The 18,191-nt window shown below is 37.0% G+C and overlaps 1 protein-coding gene across 3 annotated transcripts in view; it reads left to right on the top strand.

Annotated features, from left to right (window-relative positions):
* The first annotated feature begins 7,344 nt into the window (after window positions 1-7,344).
* Window positions 7,345-18,191, top strand: part of arid3c (AT rich interactive domain 3C (BRIGHT-like)) — a 58,268-nt gene continuing 47,421 nt past the window's right edge. Inside the window, exons 1-3 of one of the 3 annotated variants that reach the window (XM_027162961.2) lie at window positions 7,345-7,715; window positions 8,249-8,851; window positions 15,911-16,009. In XM_027162961.2, the coding sequence (XP_027018762.2) occupies window positions 7,677-7,715; window positions 8,249-8,851; window positions 15,911-16,009 (741 nt within the window). In that variant the 5' untranslated portion in view covers window positions 7,345-7,676. The remainder of the gene's footprint in view (window positions 7,716-8,248; window positions 8,852-15,910; window positions 16,010-18,191) is intronic. The other 2 variants (XM_027162960.2, XM_027162962.2) reach the window with 2 other exon arrangements.

The following is an 18,191-nucleotide window of genomic DNA, read 5'->3' as shown; positions in this document are numbered from 1 at the left end:
AAAATGACTCACACACACTTTCCAGGCAAGGCACAATATTTCATTCACATCTCTTCTAAACTGTGTACCAAGTTTGTGGCAAATAAGCAATTTATCTGCATATAGATTACCCAGGACACTTGTTGAGCATTAAGCTATTAGGTAATTATGGGTATGTGGACACACAGTTTATTGAACAGGCCCTTTAATAAGTGTTATCTTTAGCCTGTTAACGTCATTCAACCCAAATTATTCCCATGGGGCCGTTAAAGTGTTTTGGAATCCAGTGCAGGCTTGAATATTAAGCAAGTTATTACACAGGATTCTGTATTTTTTCCTCTGATAGTAGGTGTAGTCCTCCATTTGGATCACATAGTCACAGATTAACTTTTAACGTTTAAATGTTTACTTGGGTATTACATTGACTGAAGCACGTTGTCATGGCAGGTGAGATGATTTCTTGTTAGTTATTTATCCTCTGTGCTTATTCAGGAAGTGTAGGGAAACTAATAGGAAAGGCATGCAGCTAAAATAGAAAAGACTTTACCCAAAGATGAGTCATGTGGGGTTCAGTGGTGTGATTCTTAGTGAAGTATTATCCTAATATGGCTCTTTGTACCAGTGCTATTCTGATGAGCAACAACTTATTCTCTTCCTTCTGCCCTTCCAGATGAAATCTCTTCCAGACATCTCTAGTGGACATCACAAAATTTCCATTTTATATACAAGAGAATTCGAAATCTTTTTTGAAATACTAGTTATCGATCTCTGACCTGAACAGATTGTAGCAAAGAAAAAACTTAGAAAATCTTAGAAGAAACCAGACTCAAAAGGGAACACATCCTCTTCTTGGAGACTCTGGATAGAGTATAAAAACCAATAAGTATGAAAATGGAGAAATAAAGATCTTTAGCGTGTACATGTGGCGTCATCAGACAACACCAAAAAAGTGAGTCAAAGCACAGACACTCCAAGCTGAGGTAGAGCTTCAGGATGAATCACTGATGCTTGACTACAAAGCCAAAAACAGTCCAGTAAAATCCTACACAATAAACCCTATTCTGGTTCACGTTCTTTTCGAGCCACATTCATGGGCTCAGCTTGACCCAACATCACTCATGACACAAACTAAACATGCCTGACTATAAATCCTTGACTTGTATTCTGTTTTTTTCTGCTGTAGCAAATCCCAAAAGAACTCCTCTCCTAAGAAGTTTGAGCTTTATTGTATTCTCAGATCAGGGCTTATTTGTGCAATCAAGAGATGATCGTCTGATACACAGCATATATAGATGATCAAGATGATACACAGCATATACAGAGAAAGTTAAAAACACATCTGTAATTCGTTCAGATATCTATGTCAGCTCATTGATATTACTTAAGATTATTCATTAAAACAACCTAAAGACCTTGTTCGGCTTTAGTGAGAGTTTAGTGAGTTCGGCTTTAGTGACAGTTTTGCAAATATACTGTATTCTCACTGGCCACTTTATCAGACACACCTGTCTATACATCTGGAACACCTGTACAGAGCTCAGAGGAGAAGGGCCTGAGAAGTAGACTACTGCAACTCAAACCACATCAACCACATCAGCATCTAAACCTGTCAGCCAAGAACAGGAATCAGAGGCCACGATCGGCAGCGAAACCGGACAGTTGAAGGTCAGAAAATTGTCATCTGCTTTCATGAATCTCAAATGATCTCAATTCTGTGACATCTAGATGTTATTTTAAAGAACTGGCCATTAACTGTGTGAATCCATGGATCCAATTTGTCAGCAGTCAAACTGTATCAAGAGCTCAGCTGCTGCTGCTGCTGCTGAACTAACTGTAATTGTAAACAGGAATGTTTTCTTAGCACTTAGAACTGATGATAATGTGTTAGTGAATGAATATTGATGTGTTTTATTTATTTATTTACGATTAAAAAACCGGCAATGCCCTAGAAGTAGAGACGTCTCTGCAGAAAACATGGTTACACAAGTAAGACATCTGCTGGCCATTTCCCTGAAACACACTTGTCTACATCATATACACAGAGCTATGTTAAGAGGAAGGACATTAATCATAATCTGGTCCTAGTCATAGAGTCATATAACAATTTTATAAACATCCAACAATATCATAACACACTCATTAAGATATGTAATCATCGATGACTCCTGCTGCTCCTTCTCCTTATCTAATCGCTTAATTACAGCGTAATCAAGTGAGATAAGTGTATAATAAAAAATAAACCACATTCTGACTATAACCGCTTTGAAAGAACTGTTCAGATTTATGATCAACAATGATCATATATAAATGCAAACTCAGATCAATAATAGTGCCGAATGCTGATAATATGATGTAATATTACATAACATTATATATATATATATATATATAAACTCATTGTTATCTCATTCATATTTATTTAACATCTTTAATAAATCTAGTTTGTTTCATTTTTTCCTTATTTCCTTTCTACTGATAAGATCAGTGCCCAGATCTGTAAAGGAGGACTTACAGCTATGTAAAGCTATGAGCATTTGCTGGATCTCATGCTTTTAGAAACTTCTGATGCATAATATACATGTCTGTTATAAATAGGAACTGACTCACACATAATCACAGCCTGAATCATCCTTTTAATTATGAATGAATAGAAAATGTTCACATTACCATTTAAACAGCACAGCTTCAGTAGGGGAAGATTTCCTGAACTCCTAAGCTGCAAAAAATGATTATTGCATAACAATAAAACAAACTTCACAATTTTATTACAATCTTACAGCAATCCCAGAACAGCCCTAAAAAACCCGTTCACTGTATATGGCAGTCGTTGTTATTAGTGATGTTCTGTGTTAAAAGAAAATGCATTTTCTTACATAATGTTAATGTAAACTATTCTAGGTACCAAATAATATACATTAATTAATAATAATGAATAACATTGTGATAACTGCTTTTGAAACATTAGTATGGTTGTTTTCTTTTATATTTTCATACATTTATTTACTGGGTTTTTTTTCCACTTGCACATTTTACAAATTAAAAAAACCAAGATTAACACAATTTCTCCACCTTATGTCCCTTAATGGCACCTATTTAAGTCATTATTTAAACTACTGAAGGTATTTCAGCTCGATGCACATCACCGTGTACCGTTCGGTCAGTCCTACGTTTACCTTTGTGGCACTTTGATTTGAAAAAAAAAAACAAAATACAACACTACTTGGAAATTGGTACTGAAAATGTAAGTAAAGAGGAACCAATAAGTCCTAAACAACTACACAGTAGATTTAATGTTTATGCAAATAAATAGACAATGATATATAATTATTTTAATGACAGATTATTTGTTAATAAATAAAAATGTGTTTTGCTTGTATGCCTAACATTTCTTCATTCTTGTTTCTTCATTCTTGTCATTTTCTACCGCTTATCCGAACTTCTCGGGTCACGGGGAGCCTGTGCCTATCTCAGGCGTCATCGGGCATCAAGGCAGGATACACCCTGGACGGAGTGCCAACCCATCGCAGGGCACACACACACTCTCGTTTGGTTTCATTCCAGATGATTATCCTTTTTATTATTGATTGATTATGTAGAAAAAGATCACTAATGCATCATATGAACACCTTTAATTTTAAGAAGTTATTCTAACAAATATGCTTAAACCAATACTCTCCATAATTAATGATGGATTATTTCACTGCTGGAATTTCATTCTATATTTTTGGTATTAGCATACATCATTAAATATAATGCAAACAAAGTTTATAACGTGGTTCATCTATTATCGTGTGCTTGATTCGTCTCCTAGTAGACTTGAGTTGATAAATGCCCTTTGACAAACCTGTTTCCATTTCCACACAGTGATCAATATCCCTGATCAGTATTGATTTCTTCATCTGCTGTCCTTTTACTTTCCTCCATCAATTGTTCTTTCCTTTGCTGAGCACTTTATCTTATACTCAGAGTTGAGATGCTGATATCCGGTGTCAAAAACATGCAGAATTGATGTATTCTACATAGAGGTTTGTGAGCCATTCTTCTAAAGGTAAAGAGCTCTGTCAAACACTACAGGGCTTTTTCTTGTATACTGCCAGGATTGGCCATTAGAAATAAGAATATTTGGGTTATAATATTTGTCTACATGCTTTAAAAAATCTCTCAGCTTCACTGTCACTACATTATCAAAGCAAATCATGGAAAGTGATTACTAATGAAGATTTGTCTAGCGCCATTATTTGTTGTATATTTTTGATGGGTGCTTAAAAACCCCCAAACTATCTATCCATCCCTCCATCCATTCATCCCTCTATCGTCTATCTATCTAGTTGTCTGTCTGTCTGTCTGTCTGTATAACTGTCTATCTATCTATCTATCTATCTATCTATCTATCTATCTATCTATCTATCTATCTATCTATCTATCTAGTTGTTGGTCTGTCTGTATAACTGTCTAGTTGTCTATCTATCTATCTATCTATCTATCTATCTATCTATCTATCTATCTATCTATCTATCTATCTATCTATCTATCTATCTAGTTGTTGGTCTGTCTGTATAACTGTCTATCTATCTATCTATCTATCTATCTATCTATCTATCTATCTATCTATCTATCTATCTATCTATCTATCTATCTAGTTGTTGGTCTGCCTCTATAACTGTCTAGTTGTCTGTCTATCTATTTATCTATTTATCTATTTATCTATCTATCTATCTATCTATCTATCTATCTATCTATCTATCTATCTAGTTGTTGGTCTGTCTGTATAACTGTCTATCTATCTATCTATCTATCTATCTATCTATCTATCTATCTATCTATCTATCTATCTATCTATAAAGCCTTAAATTCTTAAATTAAGAACATAAAAAAAGTTATTTATTAAAATCTCCTACTTTCTTAAGCCATCCACTCAAACATAAAAAATGCATTGTCATTTACAATGATGCAATTAACAATGACATAATATAATAATCTAATCATTTTCATGGAGGATTTGGTGCTACAGGAGTGAGGCTGGATTTGAACTTGTATTTTTAAAATCCAGTCTTGTTAAATGTGTGATTTTGTATGGAGTCATTTTGCGAACATGGTGAATAATGGTAATGAACACTAGATGGCACTGTAGGGTTACATTAAAGATTTCATTCTTCACGCATGATCTGCTCGGTGGTTACTGAGTTGAGTATATTATTTCTATTTGAGTATATTATTTCTATTTTAATATTTCTTTATGTGTTCACACTTAAATATAGTTTGATCTCAGAATCATCTTGTAAACATCCTCCTAAACACAAAAGCACCACAATATATATTAAATTAATCCAATTTCTTCAATCACATCATTTGTGAATGCAACTAAGAATACGTTTTATTCATTAGGTTGGAGGTCAAATAAAAGTGATTTCAGACTGTGGTACACGGTTAATAATAGGACCGTGATGCAGATCTACATTCACAACAATTTAATTTAATAACATTTAATCAATTAATTTAATTTAATTAACAAGCTGCTTGTATGTTGGTTATTATTGTTCATATTTATCATGATACATGACAAGGGCAGTTGAGATGGTTTATAAATACATCATTAAAACCTTACTTATCATCTGTGTGTCACTATGTGTGACCTTTTGTTTTAACCACAAATCTATAACATGGAGGTTGACTATTACAAATATTATTATTATTATTATTATTATTATTATTATTATTATTATTATTATTATTATTATTATTATTATTATTGAATCAGTGTACTACTTTATTATGAAATAAGCTGGGTTCTTTATTATTAGTCATCAAAGTTTTCAGTTATCAAACATTATAAGTAATGGTTTTCTATTTTAATCTGGATGTTTGATTTATTTTCAACCAATCATGAAAAAATCATAACATCAAATAATCTCAAATAATCAAAAAAAATGTCTCTAGCAGTATTAACCACACTCTGTAATTAATAACTGACTAAACTCTTTAAGTGCACATATTTGATTGGTTTGCACATAATTTGTTTGTTGTCATGATTAAGAAGGCACAGGGCATAACAAATAGCACTGCAAAACCATTTAAACCCAGAGCAATCATACTGAAATGGTTCCCCAATATGGCTTAAAATCTGTTAATGAGATTTATTGCACAGTTTTTACAGTTTTTGCTTCTATAAGTCTCACAATGATGGAGCACTGTTAGCAAAAGCCACAAAAATATAGAAAAATTACAGAATAAAAGGTTAGGAAGAAAGTAGACCAAGAATTGACTTAAACACAAAAACAACGTCGAAAATGGAGGTAAATGAGTCAATAAAAAAGTTTTTTCGTAGTATGTCAGGCAAAACAAGTAATAATTCTGATATCCTTTTACACTAAGGTCCACAAAAAAGCTATTTATAAATACTTAACTATGCTTTTATAGTGATGAGTTAATACAAGCTGCTCCTAAGTGCATCAAAAAATAATGACGTGTACACATTAACAGCCTCTGAGTCATATGAATAGCCATATATAAGGTTAATAATTCAGTATTAGCATCTTGTTAACTCATTCTGTTAGTTAACCAAAACAATAGGCTTTTTTTTGGACAATTACCAAATATACAACCCAAATCCGACACTATTAACAAGTGGTTTTGAAATCACGTGATTCAAATCAAACTAGTTTATTGGTATGATGTTATAAAAATTTATAATGATCTCACCGAAGGTTTGAACACATAAGAACTGTGGTACATGTTTATAAAATATTCATTAAGTGTGCAGTTATTGTTTATTTTCCAGACAATAGAAGAATTTGGGAATGTATTAATTGGCCATTGTGAAGCGTTGATCTTTCATTCAACTTCGCTAACCATTTCATCCTGGACAAAGTAAACTGCTCTGGATGTAGAACACTGAGCACAAGGTGGGAAAATTAACTCTTGTTCACACCTATGGCCAATTTAGCATCGATGGCCCACCCACCGGCTTGTGGAAGGAAACCAGAGAACGCTGAGGAAAGCCACATTTATGTACGGAGAACATGCGAAACTCTGCACAAACAATATCCTGAGCCAGGGACTCTAAAGTTGTGAGAAGGTCATGTTACCTATTGCAATAATTATTACTATATTAGTTCTTTTTAAAAGTTATAAAAAGTGCACTATTCCTAAAAGTTTGTATGATTTGTGTACAAATGTACTTCGCACGATCAAGTATGGGTCAAAATGTCTCATCAATGTGTGTGTGTGTGTGTGTGTATGTATGTGTGTGTATGTGTGTGTGTATGTGTGTGTGTGTGTGTGTGTGTGTGTGTGTGTGTGTGTGTGTGTGTGTGTGTGTGTGTGTGTGTGTGTGTGCACGTGTGTGTACGTGTGTGTGTGTGTGTGTGTCCTGGGTTAGTGGTATTAGACCCTGCCCTCAGTGTTTTATCACTCATTGACGTGTTACAAAGCACTCGGTAGCAGGAGGTGCTCATCTCTCTCGCCTCAAGAGGTCATTCTACCTACAGTTTGCCACTTGTTGCCGAAAGCTTCTCGTCCTGCCGACTCAAATCCGATATACTGTATGTATATATAGAAAGAGAGTTATTTCCCCCCCACACACAAATTTCCACGCGATCGCAGCAGCTCGATGTTGAAGCAGGACTACAGCGACGTCTGACTTGAGCTGAAGAGGGACAGTTTGGAGCCAATTCGTTGCCTTTGACGGGGGAAGAAGCATGGTTGACAACACGAGCATAGCAACTAAATCTGCCCTGGTAAGCATCCGATGTGCTGTTATATTCTTAAACAAACAAACAAACAAACATGCTAACGCGTGTGATATCGTTTTTGTAGTTTTATTAAATCTTAAATTGGACTTTGGTTGTTTTTCAGTAGTCTACATTACATTCACGTTGCTCGTAAGCCTACAGTAATGTACAGCTTATAAGACCATCGTGGGACTGTGAGAATAATCAGCTTTAATAGTGTTTCATATCTTTAATCCTTCTCAATCACATCTCTTTACTCTCGCTCAGCTGATATATTTGGATATTTGCGCATTTGCAACTTTTACGCAGCAACTTGCGCCTGTTTTGACTATAAAGAGACAAAAAAATTCTGTCTTTGCTTTGTTTACAGAAAGGTCACCGTTTTTATTAAGTTTATTAATGATATTCATTAGACACGAGCGCATCCGTCCTAACTTAGGTGGCATTTCGAGTTGCGTTTGCGCGTGGATATGGATACGTTTTGTTTACCTACTTTCATGTTTAGTGTTATGGGTCTTGATTTATTCCTGTCTGTGCAGCAAGCCGCATTTTCGTCCGCAACCCCGCTGCCGCTGCTGGTGGCGGCTTCCGGTGCACACGGGCACATCTCGGGCGCGCACTCGCATCAACCTCACGGCGGTGCGGGCATGAAGCTCGAGGCTGTCATGGAGAACCTGCAGAGGCAGCAGGCGGCCCGCTTGGCGCTCGAGGAGAAGCTGCGAAGCCAAGCCGAGAAAGACAACATCAGGGCTGTTTTCGAGCAACAGCAGCAGCAACACGAGCTCGCCTTCCGCCACTACCAGGCATCGGTGAGGGGAGCTCTGGCGGCGCACAGGATGGCAACAGCGGCTACGCGCGCCACCGACGACTCGGACGCTGACGACGAGCGCACTGCCCTGGACGACGACGAAGATGAGCGAGACATGGAGGAAGATGACAGTGCGAATGACGGCGACGTCTTCGACGTACCTCTGGCGCACTACGCGCCTCGCCAAGCCGCGCACTCCGGAGACACCGAGTCGCCAAAAAGCGCGCATGCGCTCTCCAGAGTTCAGGCTCCGTACACGGCGGTCCGGCAGCCCGAGTCGCCTCAGGCGCAGCCCCAACACCACGAGTGGACATACGAGGAGCAGTTTAAACAGGTATGACAGCATGTAGCACGGACAAAAAAGAAAAGAAAAAAATCAACAGTTATGCACATAGTTTTGGACACACCACAACACAATAAAGGAGTGAGTTAAATAAAAACACTGCACTTTTTATGTAAAAATTAGTGCCATTTGTGTTGATTCAGCATTGTGGAATTTCGCTCAGAGGCTGCTTTGCCTTCTGCATCCTTCTGAAAAAACTTTTTGCTGGCGAAGTGATTAAGTGATTACTCCAACACTTTATTACTTTTCCTTATCAAAACATTGGCATTTTACATTGCATTACATTCTGTACAAAATAGAAGATTTCTCGATTTATTCTGCATATTGAGATGAGAAAATTGAGGGTATTTACATACATTTAGCTGAATACATGCACCACTAACATCACAGAGGTATGCCATGAAATCATGCTGCTGTAGAGCTCTAATCTTCCCTGGATGGTAGCTCAAGTGTGTTCCCTGAGGATAATTTTGATTGATACAACAAGGGCCAAGCTCTTAAGCTAACTCAGATCTATATGGAGTGGGCCTGGATGGACTTTTCATTCTTTATTTATGACAGATCGTCCTCAGCCAGGGCTAAACGAGAAATGTACATTAGGGGCTGCATTAGTGTGTGCACCGGTGTAATTTAAGCATAGAAATGAAATTCAAATAAGAGTATTAGCTTTAATTGAGGGTCACATAATGGAACACAAGGGTATAGGATCCCCTCCTCTTCTTCTTCTTCTTCTTCTTCTTCTTCTTCTTCTTCTTCTTCTTCTTCTTCTTCTTCGTCTTCTTCTTATCTGAAATCAGCTCTCCATGGAACATGAATGGTGTGAGGTTCAGCATTAAGTATTTTAATACTATGAGTACTATATTGAATAATATTAAAAAATACAACGCAACATATTAGAAAATACTGTACTGAAAATGCTGTTTTAATATATTTCTCAAATAGCAAGAATTTTATCAAACATCTTAATTATAGCTGTTGGAAACGCAACGTGTTTCCATATGTGATCAATTTAAATACACTGGACAACCTCTCTGAACCACTAATTAATTTTACAGCAGTTTATTACAGATGCAATTTGTGATGAGTTTTTAGATATTGTAACCAAACAAACAATGAAAGGATGTCTGTGACATTTGGCAGACTCAGTGGAGCCGGTATACTGCCTGTTTTTGACATTGCACAAGAAAACCAAATTTAAAGGCAATAAATGACACTCTGAAATAAGAACAAGATGTGGCTTAAAGGGAAGGGGGGATTTCATTGCACACAGTAACCACCTTTCTTATCTTTGCATTTATGACAGGGACTAAAGGCGGCTTGTCTGTTTTGCTTTGCGAGATTAAGCACTGTTTGACTTTTGAGCAGGAAAGACAACACTTCTAAACAAAACAAGTCGGATCTCTCGTTAATTACTCCTTCATTCATGCACTAATTAGTTTCTTTCTTAATTAGTAATAAATATTTCTTGTCTAAGAAGATTGATTTAGTTTAGTAGTATATGCGTTACATATATATTTGTTTTTTATGGTTTTGTCTTAGCTTATAAGACAGTGCATTAGTATCATATCATAACCGGTTGTTAAAAAAAGAGTGAAAAAATAGGTGAAAAGTTGTGTGGAGGTTTTGGAACAAGTGCAGAAAGCTAGAGTTTGTGACATTCCAGTCTGGCTCTTGACCAAAAATGCTGGAATCTCCGTCTCTTGCAGCGTGCATGTTTGTCGGCTAGCAGCCAAGCCATTACGAAATGAGAGCAAACTGCATACTTAGTCATAATCCAGCCATACAAATGTGCACGTGTGTGTGTAAGTGTGTGTGTGTCCACAATGAGGACTGCAGATGTTCCCATTTACTCAGTGAGTAGCACTCATAAGCCAATAATTCCAATCTTATAATTGCCTGAATTATTTTATCTGTCTTGTTTTATTCTGTATGTTTATATTCCAAAGAGCACCGTGAGCATGAGACTAAAATTGAATACGGTTAGGCATTATGTTTTTTAAATATAGGGTGATTATTTATATCCTCCCTTTAATTTGGTGATAAAAGGTTACTCTGTCAACCTTTAAATCACATTACAATCAATCTGTTTCTAACAAGTACTCCAGTAAAACAGAATGTGCATCATCTCCTCCACGAACAGGAAACTATTTGATTGCTCAGTCTAACCTGACCTTTGGATTCAGGGCTCAGGTTAGCTCTCCCCATGGTCTTTGTCATCCTGATGCCATGTTTTGCAAACAGTAAAAAGTCACAGAATGTTTTTTCCCCCATAACAAGGTTTTAGAGGGGGCTGGGAATTGATGAAGGGGTGATGGGTAGGTAGCATCGGTGTATGATTTCACTACAGAAGCCTGCAGAGAGGTTTGTGTTTCCCTCTTTTGTTTGCTTTGGCAGATCTGGGCTGATGACTGTCTTCTTAACTCTAACTAAGTGTTAACTCTAAATCCTGGTAGCATTTGTTGTAAGATAAATGCTGTATTATGCCTTATTATGGCTACAGTTTTCACAGCATGAACAAATGTTCATAAATAGATTTTCTTATTGCATTTTATAAAATAATCTGAACGATCTACCGGAACGTTCCTAAAATGCCGACTGTACCTTACAATGAACACCTTCCTGAGATGTGAAACAGATTCCGCAGTATAAAGGCAGTTGTCAGTGAACTAATTTACACCCTGAGGAACTGTAGATAGTAGCAAAACATTTCTTGGACAAAAAAAAAACGGGAAATGAGGCAATTGTGAAATCACTGAAAGGAGGGGAAGTTCCTTCTTAGGCAGGAAGCCAAAACTTTCTGATTAAACATACATTGATAACACGCACGGGGTTTCATAATATCTATCCTTTATTTTGCAGTACAATTATAACAGGACAAATTGTACCCATATGTACGCAAGAGGTAGATCAGTCGAAGATGTATTGGGTTTTTTTATAAAGTAATCAGTCCAAAATTTAAACCCATGAACCTTTGGTTATTTTTGTTTTAAATACACATGCACAGACACACATTACAGAAACACACAAGAATTTTTTATGGAGTTCGCTCTAATGCTTTGGTAACCCTTTCTGCTCAGAAATTCATTAAGCTGCACAGCATGTGGTCTGAAACATACTCAAAGAACAAAAGCCTTTATATTACAAGGAGGTCACAGATTTATTTATTTATTTATTTTAACCCAGCAGCAGTAGCAGTAATGTTCTATGGAGTGTCAGTCAGTCCTTCTGACTGTAAGCATTGGCACTCGTTTGGGAAAATGTGCAATCGGTGGAAACGTTTATCAGCATTCCTGCCATTTTAGGAAAGATAACGGCAAGCTTGTTATAAAACAAAAGCCATATAATCTACATGCAGAGTGTTTTTTTAAACACTGGTCTCAGGTCAGCAGCTCGTCGATAAGCAGCAAAAAATAAATCTTGGTTGTTGCCGGGTGACTGGCCTCTCGTCAGACCACTCGGTCCTAAAGCTGTGTTTGTCAAAGTCCAGCTCTTCATTCAAGCTCTGTCAGTGAAAGTATGCATGGAACTTTTTCACCATAACTCAAGCAAGGAGTGCCAATAAAACGTCTTTAGAGACACAATGTGCCATTGAAACGCTTGTGTTTTGTCAGCAAATGGCTCCTTATTCATTAAAAACACAGCCTGACTGGCTTGTTTGAACAGCCTTCCTCTATGTGAGTGTTAGATTTTATTTGTGCTAGCCCAGTATTGCAGAAACTCCCTGAAGTCACTGGGCCAGCCAGGTCAGTTTATGCAATACCTTTTTTTTGTGTGATTTTAGAGACTGGCTTACATTTATATTTGCAGCTAGTGTTCATTTTTTAGACAACACAATTGTTTTAGACTTGTTATTCTTTTGTTAAAAAGAAAAAACTGTCTTAGTCCGATTTAATTGAGTTGGTTATGATTAGTATTAATTTGTTTTGACAAAAAACTACACAGAAATTCTGCTGTTTTCACGTTGTAATTATTCCTGAGTGATTTTATTTTGTTGTCTTTTAGTCAATAGAAACTAATCTTCTTTTTTTTTTTGCAATCATCCAAAGAGCAAATGTATTAACTTCCAATAAAAATTCACTCCTGGACATTGATTTACCCGATCCGTCCTCTTTAATACGCCATGGCTGAAAAAAGGCTTTGTGTCAGCTAAAGCATATCATACATCTTTATTTCAATCATATCAGTTATCATACATCTACATTTGTGATCCTAACATTCAACAGCTCCTTCATAGGGAAGTGGGCAGATTTACATAACGTTATCCTTTTTTACTCTTGTTATTGATTCTATTATGTTCTATATCTATATACTATTATATTCCATTCAGACACAAGTAAATAAATGTGCCAGCTTCACTCATCTTAACTGTTTGTTATGCTGCTACTACAACTTCTACCAAAGAATTAATACATGATAAAGGCATAAAACATTTTATCACATAACAACACTGCCCAGAATGACACTAAAACAAGTTTTTGTAAGTATTTTTTTATGAATTATTAACATTAATATAGCTAACAGTAGTAAACTTGTTTTTTTTTTTTGTTGTTGTTGTTGTTGGTTATTTTATTAGCTTTTGTTGTTGAGGAAAAAAGTCACCATACCTCATCAAAAATCTTGAGTATTGTTCTATAAAAAAACTGAATTTCTTCAATAAAATGCACTACAAACAAGCAGACATTTTTTGTCCCTAGTCCTCAAAATATTTAGTTCCATCTTCATTAGCATTGCTTCAGAATGTGTGTGTATGTGGTCTGAAGGCTACTATATAGTATGATTTGAATCTTGAAATCTTTAGTTGCATTCCCTGCTCTGCTTAATGATCTGGAGTGCTTTGTTTAACACGTGTCCAGATCCCATCCCCGATTCTGAGAGCGAGGTGTGATACTGAGCAGTGCGAAGGCCACATGGCATCGTTAGCCAGAGTTTAACAGTAGCTGTATGGTTTCCTCTAACCTGGTGTCAAGGGATTACAAAGCTGTTGCTTTGAATTGGGGGTTGTGCAGCTTGATAGTGTGTTATTCCTGCGAGCACGTCATTAGGCATGCAAGTGTTCAGAGTTAGAGGTGTTTTGGTCACCGGCAGTCAAGGTAATACACAAATGCAGAGGGAGATTAGGTGACGCATTGCTTTGATTTTAGTAGGCAAATGAATATCTTTTACATAAAGTCATTGTGCTATAGAGGTCATGGGTTAGTCTTAGCTAGTCTTGAAAGTTATTATGCTCAGTTGCCTGATAGTACTCATTCAGGTTAAAGATCCTAATAGCTTTGATATACATGAGATGTAGCAGCCAGATTGCATGTCAGCGAACCTTAGACTGGAATGACAGCGACGAAATTATATTTCGATTTTTTTGGGACCATGTAACACCCCTGAAGAAGGTTTTATATCATTGTTGTAGGATATGTTTTATTACAGTCTCACCCATACTGCCTGCTAATGTCATGTATTTATGATGTAAAATGTGCACATAGAACACAACAAATTTTATTCCACATTTGTCTCTGCTAAAAACTGCAGTGAAAACTCCTCGTAATGATCGTAGTATTAAAAATTTGATATGTGAATTTACATGTGAAGAGCTGTACATTGCTATGGGCTTTCCTTTCCACATATATATATATATACATATATTTGGCCTTTTTCTTGCTTTTCAAACAGTGTGGTACAATGCAAAACTATCCATATCCAAGTCAAATATGTGTGCCCATTTTCCATTGGATAACAAGTAAATGTAGGAGGACTTATCGAGCTAACTGACTACATGATATAAATAAAAACATTCCTATGCCTACAGTAGAGATACAGGAGGGAGCTCAGGTCACATGTCATCAGTCTCGCTCCATATGGCCCTGCGTGTCAGCGTTAATTACAGGAAGGACTGGTAACATAAGATAGGACAGGAATCAAGCATGGAGTATCCAGGCTGAGGGGCAGCATCAGATATTCACATCTCCAGGATTAGCTTCCTCAACCACCCCCACACAAACATGCACCAATTTATTGAGTTACAGCAGTCTGATTGGTTTGTGTGGGCTGTATGCACCAGAACAACGTCAAGAGTAGGAGGGTGGGATATGGAGGGGAATGGGTTCACAGTGACCATAATTAATAAATATTAGGTAACGGCCACTTGGAAATTTTTTTTTTTTGGTAATGCGGCTCTTATGCAGTTTGTATAAATGGATAATTAAGGAGCGCATGCTCAGCGGATGTGACAAAAAAAAAGACAGGTTACCATAAATGTCCAAATTTGCACAGGTTCATCCTCACATTAGCAAAACAGTCTGGTGAAGTCATTACGTGTCACGGTTAAAGACTGATCTTTCAAACTCTCTTCTTCTTCTTCTTCTTCTTGTTCTACTTTCGGCTTTTCTCGTTAGGGGTCGTCACAGCGAATCAGCTGTTTCTACCTAACTCTATCCTCGGCATCCCCTACTCTCACCCCAGTTACCTTCATAAATGGAATAAATTCAAGCAAACCCTCTAATAGTTAATTATTTTTGTTTGAATTTACACATTTTGCCCAAACATTGAAAGTAAGTTTTCAAAGTGGTCAAAATGTTAACTGCATTCTAGCATTTTCACAGCCTGAATGTTCCAGTGCGTGAATGTTGTGAATTGTGTGGATTTTTAACCTTGAATGCTAATCTACCAGAGCATTGACTGTGCAGCAGAGGGGCCGTCCGGTGTAACATAAGTGAATTACCTCGCTGCTAATGTCACTAACAGAGGAGGTCTGTTTGTTTTGATGATTGAGTGGCCTGCTAATTCAGTTTAACAACTGATCCCTTTGCACTGGATGAGAGGGAGGTGGAAAAAAGGAAGCTGGGTGGAAGAGGGAAAAGGAAAGCAACCATCACACTTTAGTAAAATGTAACGTCTTAAAAGTGAATTTTATCCACTTTTATGTTGTTTTTTTAATTTGCTCTTTAATGGACTTAAACAGAAATGACTGTATATATTGTATGTAAGGCTCAAATGTGGATGCTCTGTGAGTAAACCCCACTTGCCATGATTTCAACTGTGCCCTTGACATGTGTTCAGTCAGGCAAAGACAGCCAGCCTGGGAGCGAAGCGGGTAATTCAAGTGTTCCTTTCCGTGGTGGTGGTGGTGGTGGTGGCTCGTCGTCTCTGATTCAGGAGGTTAGTAAAAATCCCCCGACACACTCCCCGTTTCTGTCACTTGAGTCTCACTCACACCCCACCCCCTGCTTTACAATGAGAAACGTTTTACTAGTCGAACTAGTCAGCCATCTAACATAGTGACAGTCAACAGAACTAACAACAGCATTCTTCACTCAAATATAGAATATAGAATAAATGGTACAAAATGATATAGAGTATAGAATAAAGAAATAAGATTAAGCTTAGAATGAATCTCTGCATGATGATATTATTCGAGCTTGAACGAAATATTGAAGATGGAAGGATATTTTGTCGATAGCATGTATTTGAGTCAAAATCCAGTCTTTACGAAGATCCATCGAGTACATGTACAGGTGTCATCCCTCAAATCCAGGATCCAGACATCATGAATTACTGCAGCTCATCTGCCTCGAGCATGACTTACTTATTTAGTTCTCAGCCCACATGAAGGTGAGAGGGCCCGCTTTGTTTTTAATGGCCTCCGATGAATTCAGGGGTCAATTAGAGTCTGGATTCCACAGCCATGTGATACCACTCCCCCTACCTTCACAAAAGAATTCTCAATCCCAGTCTCTACTTTTGTCCCGCAGACAATTGCCAGGCAAAGTCGTATCTCGTTTCAGTTTTCCTTAAAAACCCTAGAACATTCTCTTGCCATGGAACTAATTGACTTTTGTTTAGCTCAAAATGGGGATACACTAACACCCACGTGCTAAAAGAGTTGTGCATCAGGGGGAAGGCAGTGCTGTTTCCCAGCAGAGAAACAGGTCATGGTTAATATGCTGTACTGGAAGCTGGGGGCTGTTTGTTTAACAGATTTTCACCCCTGCACCCCATTCATCTCCAGCAGCTGTACAAATGATTTATCAGGCCTGATGGGAACAATGATGCATTTTGAAAGAAAACTGAATTCACCTGAAAATGACAAATTATTTCCACACTAACAGAACAGGAAAGTAACAGAGTCAGAAATATACAGTAGCTGTAACACTGACATGTTTTAAAATCTTCCCACACCTCCGTTTCTCCTAGTTTTCTCAACTGCATCTCCAGATGGGAAGCAATGTTCAATACATGATACTGACTTGGCACTAGAACACATGCATATACATGCATGTGTTACATCCTGCAAAAACAAAGTCAAGTGAGTCAAGTGAGCAAATTTATTTCACAAGACCAAAACAGTACGTCTCATTATGTATGATTTTCTTTTTAACTTTTAAAAAGTTTAAACCATACAGACAGGATCAACATTTGTAACTCAAATAACATCCTAACATTTTTATTTTGGATGGTTTTATATTAGATATTTGAATATGATTTCTTCTTATATCTACAACCATTGTCCATTTTATTAGGTATAACCCTAACCCTAATCCTAACCCTTGTGACCAGAATAGGCTCCAAATCCACAACAATCCTGACCAGGTTAAAGCACATATCAAAGATGAATGAATAATACTAGCACATAGGTCAGGTTTTATGTGCACGATTACTTACCGTAACTCTGCCGTTGCTACGAACAGTTTATCTGAACAACGTCTTTCACTGCTGGACCACTGATATGGTTTAAAAAGAAGCTCAGTATCACTGGTCCACCTGAAACACTGTTACCAAATGAAAATGTCCAAAAAAAAAACAATCACGCAAATAATATGCGAAATCCACAGACACAATATTACATGGCAATTGGACTAAAGTGTAATTGTAAATCTAAAGTGTAAATGTAATTGATACAGTGCTATTACATGTAGCTGTACCGAATACACCTAATAAAGTGGTCACTGAATGCTAAGACGTCAAGAAGATTTAACTACTAAAATAAATAGTTAAATTAAGTTATAGTAATAACAACGATTCTACTATTTATATGACTGATTTCCTTAAGATTACTTCACTTACTTGATGTCTTGAACCTTTGTAATGAATGGTTCTTTAAATAACTTATATACTAAGCTAGTTGTGTGTTAGCAAGGTCACGTGACCTAGTGACGGCACAGACTTCGATTAATTGGGTTTAAGCCCATATCCATGTACATCTATGTGGGAAAACAGTCACTGCTTGTTGCCACCAATCTCAAATAGGGCAAGGAAGCAATTAGTACGTTTAGATTGAAGTCCACAAAAAATCAATACAAACCTGATACAGCTCCTAATCTGGTTCATCCTTGGCTAGTCA

The sequence above is a fragment of the Tachysurus fulvidraco genome, chromosome 9 (assembly GCF_022655615.1).
Source record: "Tachysurus fulvidraco isolate hzauxx_2018 chromosome 9, HZAU_PFXX_2.0, whole genome shotgun sequence".
Taxonomy (NCBI): Eukaryota; Metazoa; Chordata; class Actinopteri; order Siluriformes; family Bagridae; genus Tachysurus; species Tachysurus fulvidraco.
This window is presented reverse-complemented; position numbering and strand designations above follow the sequence as displayed.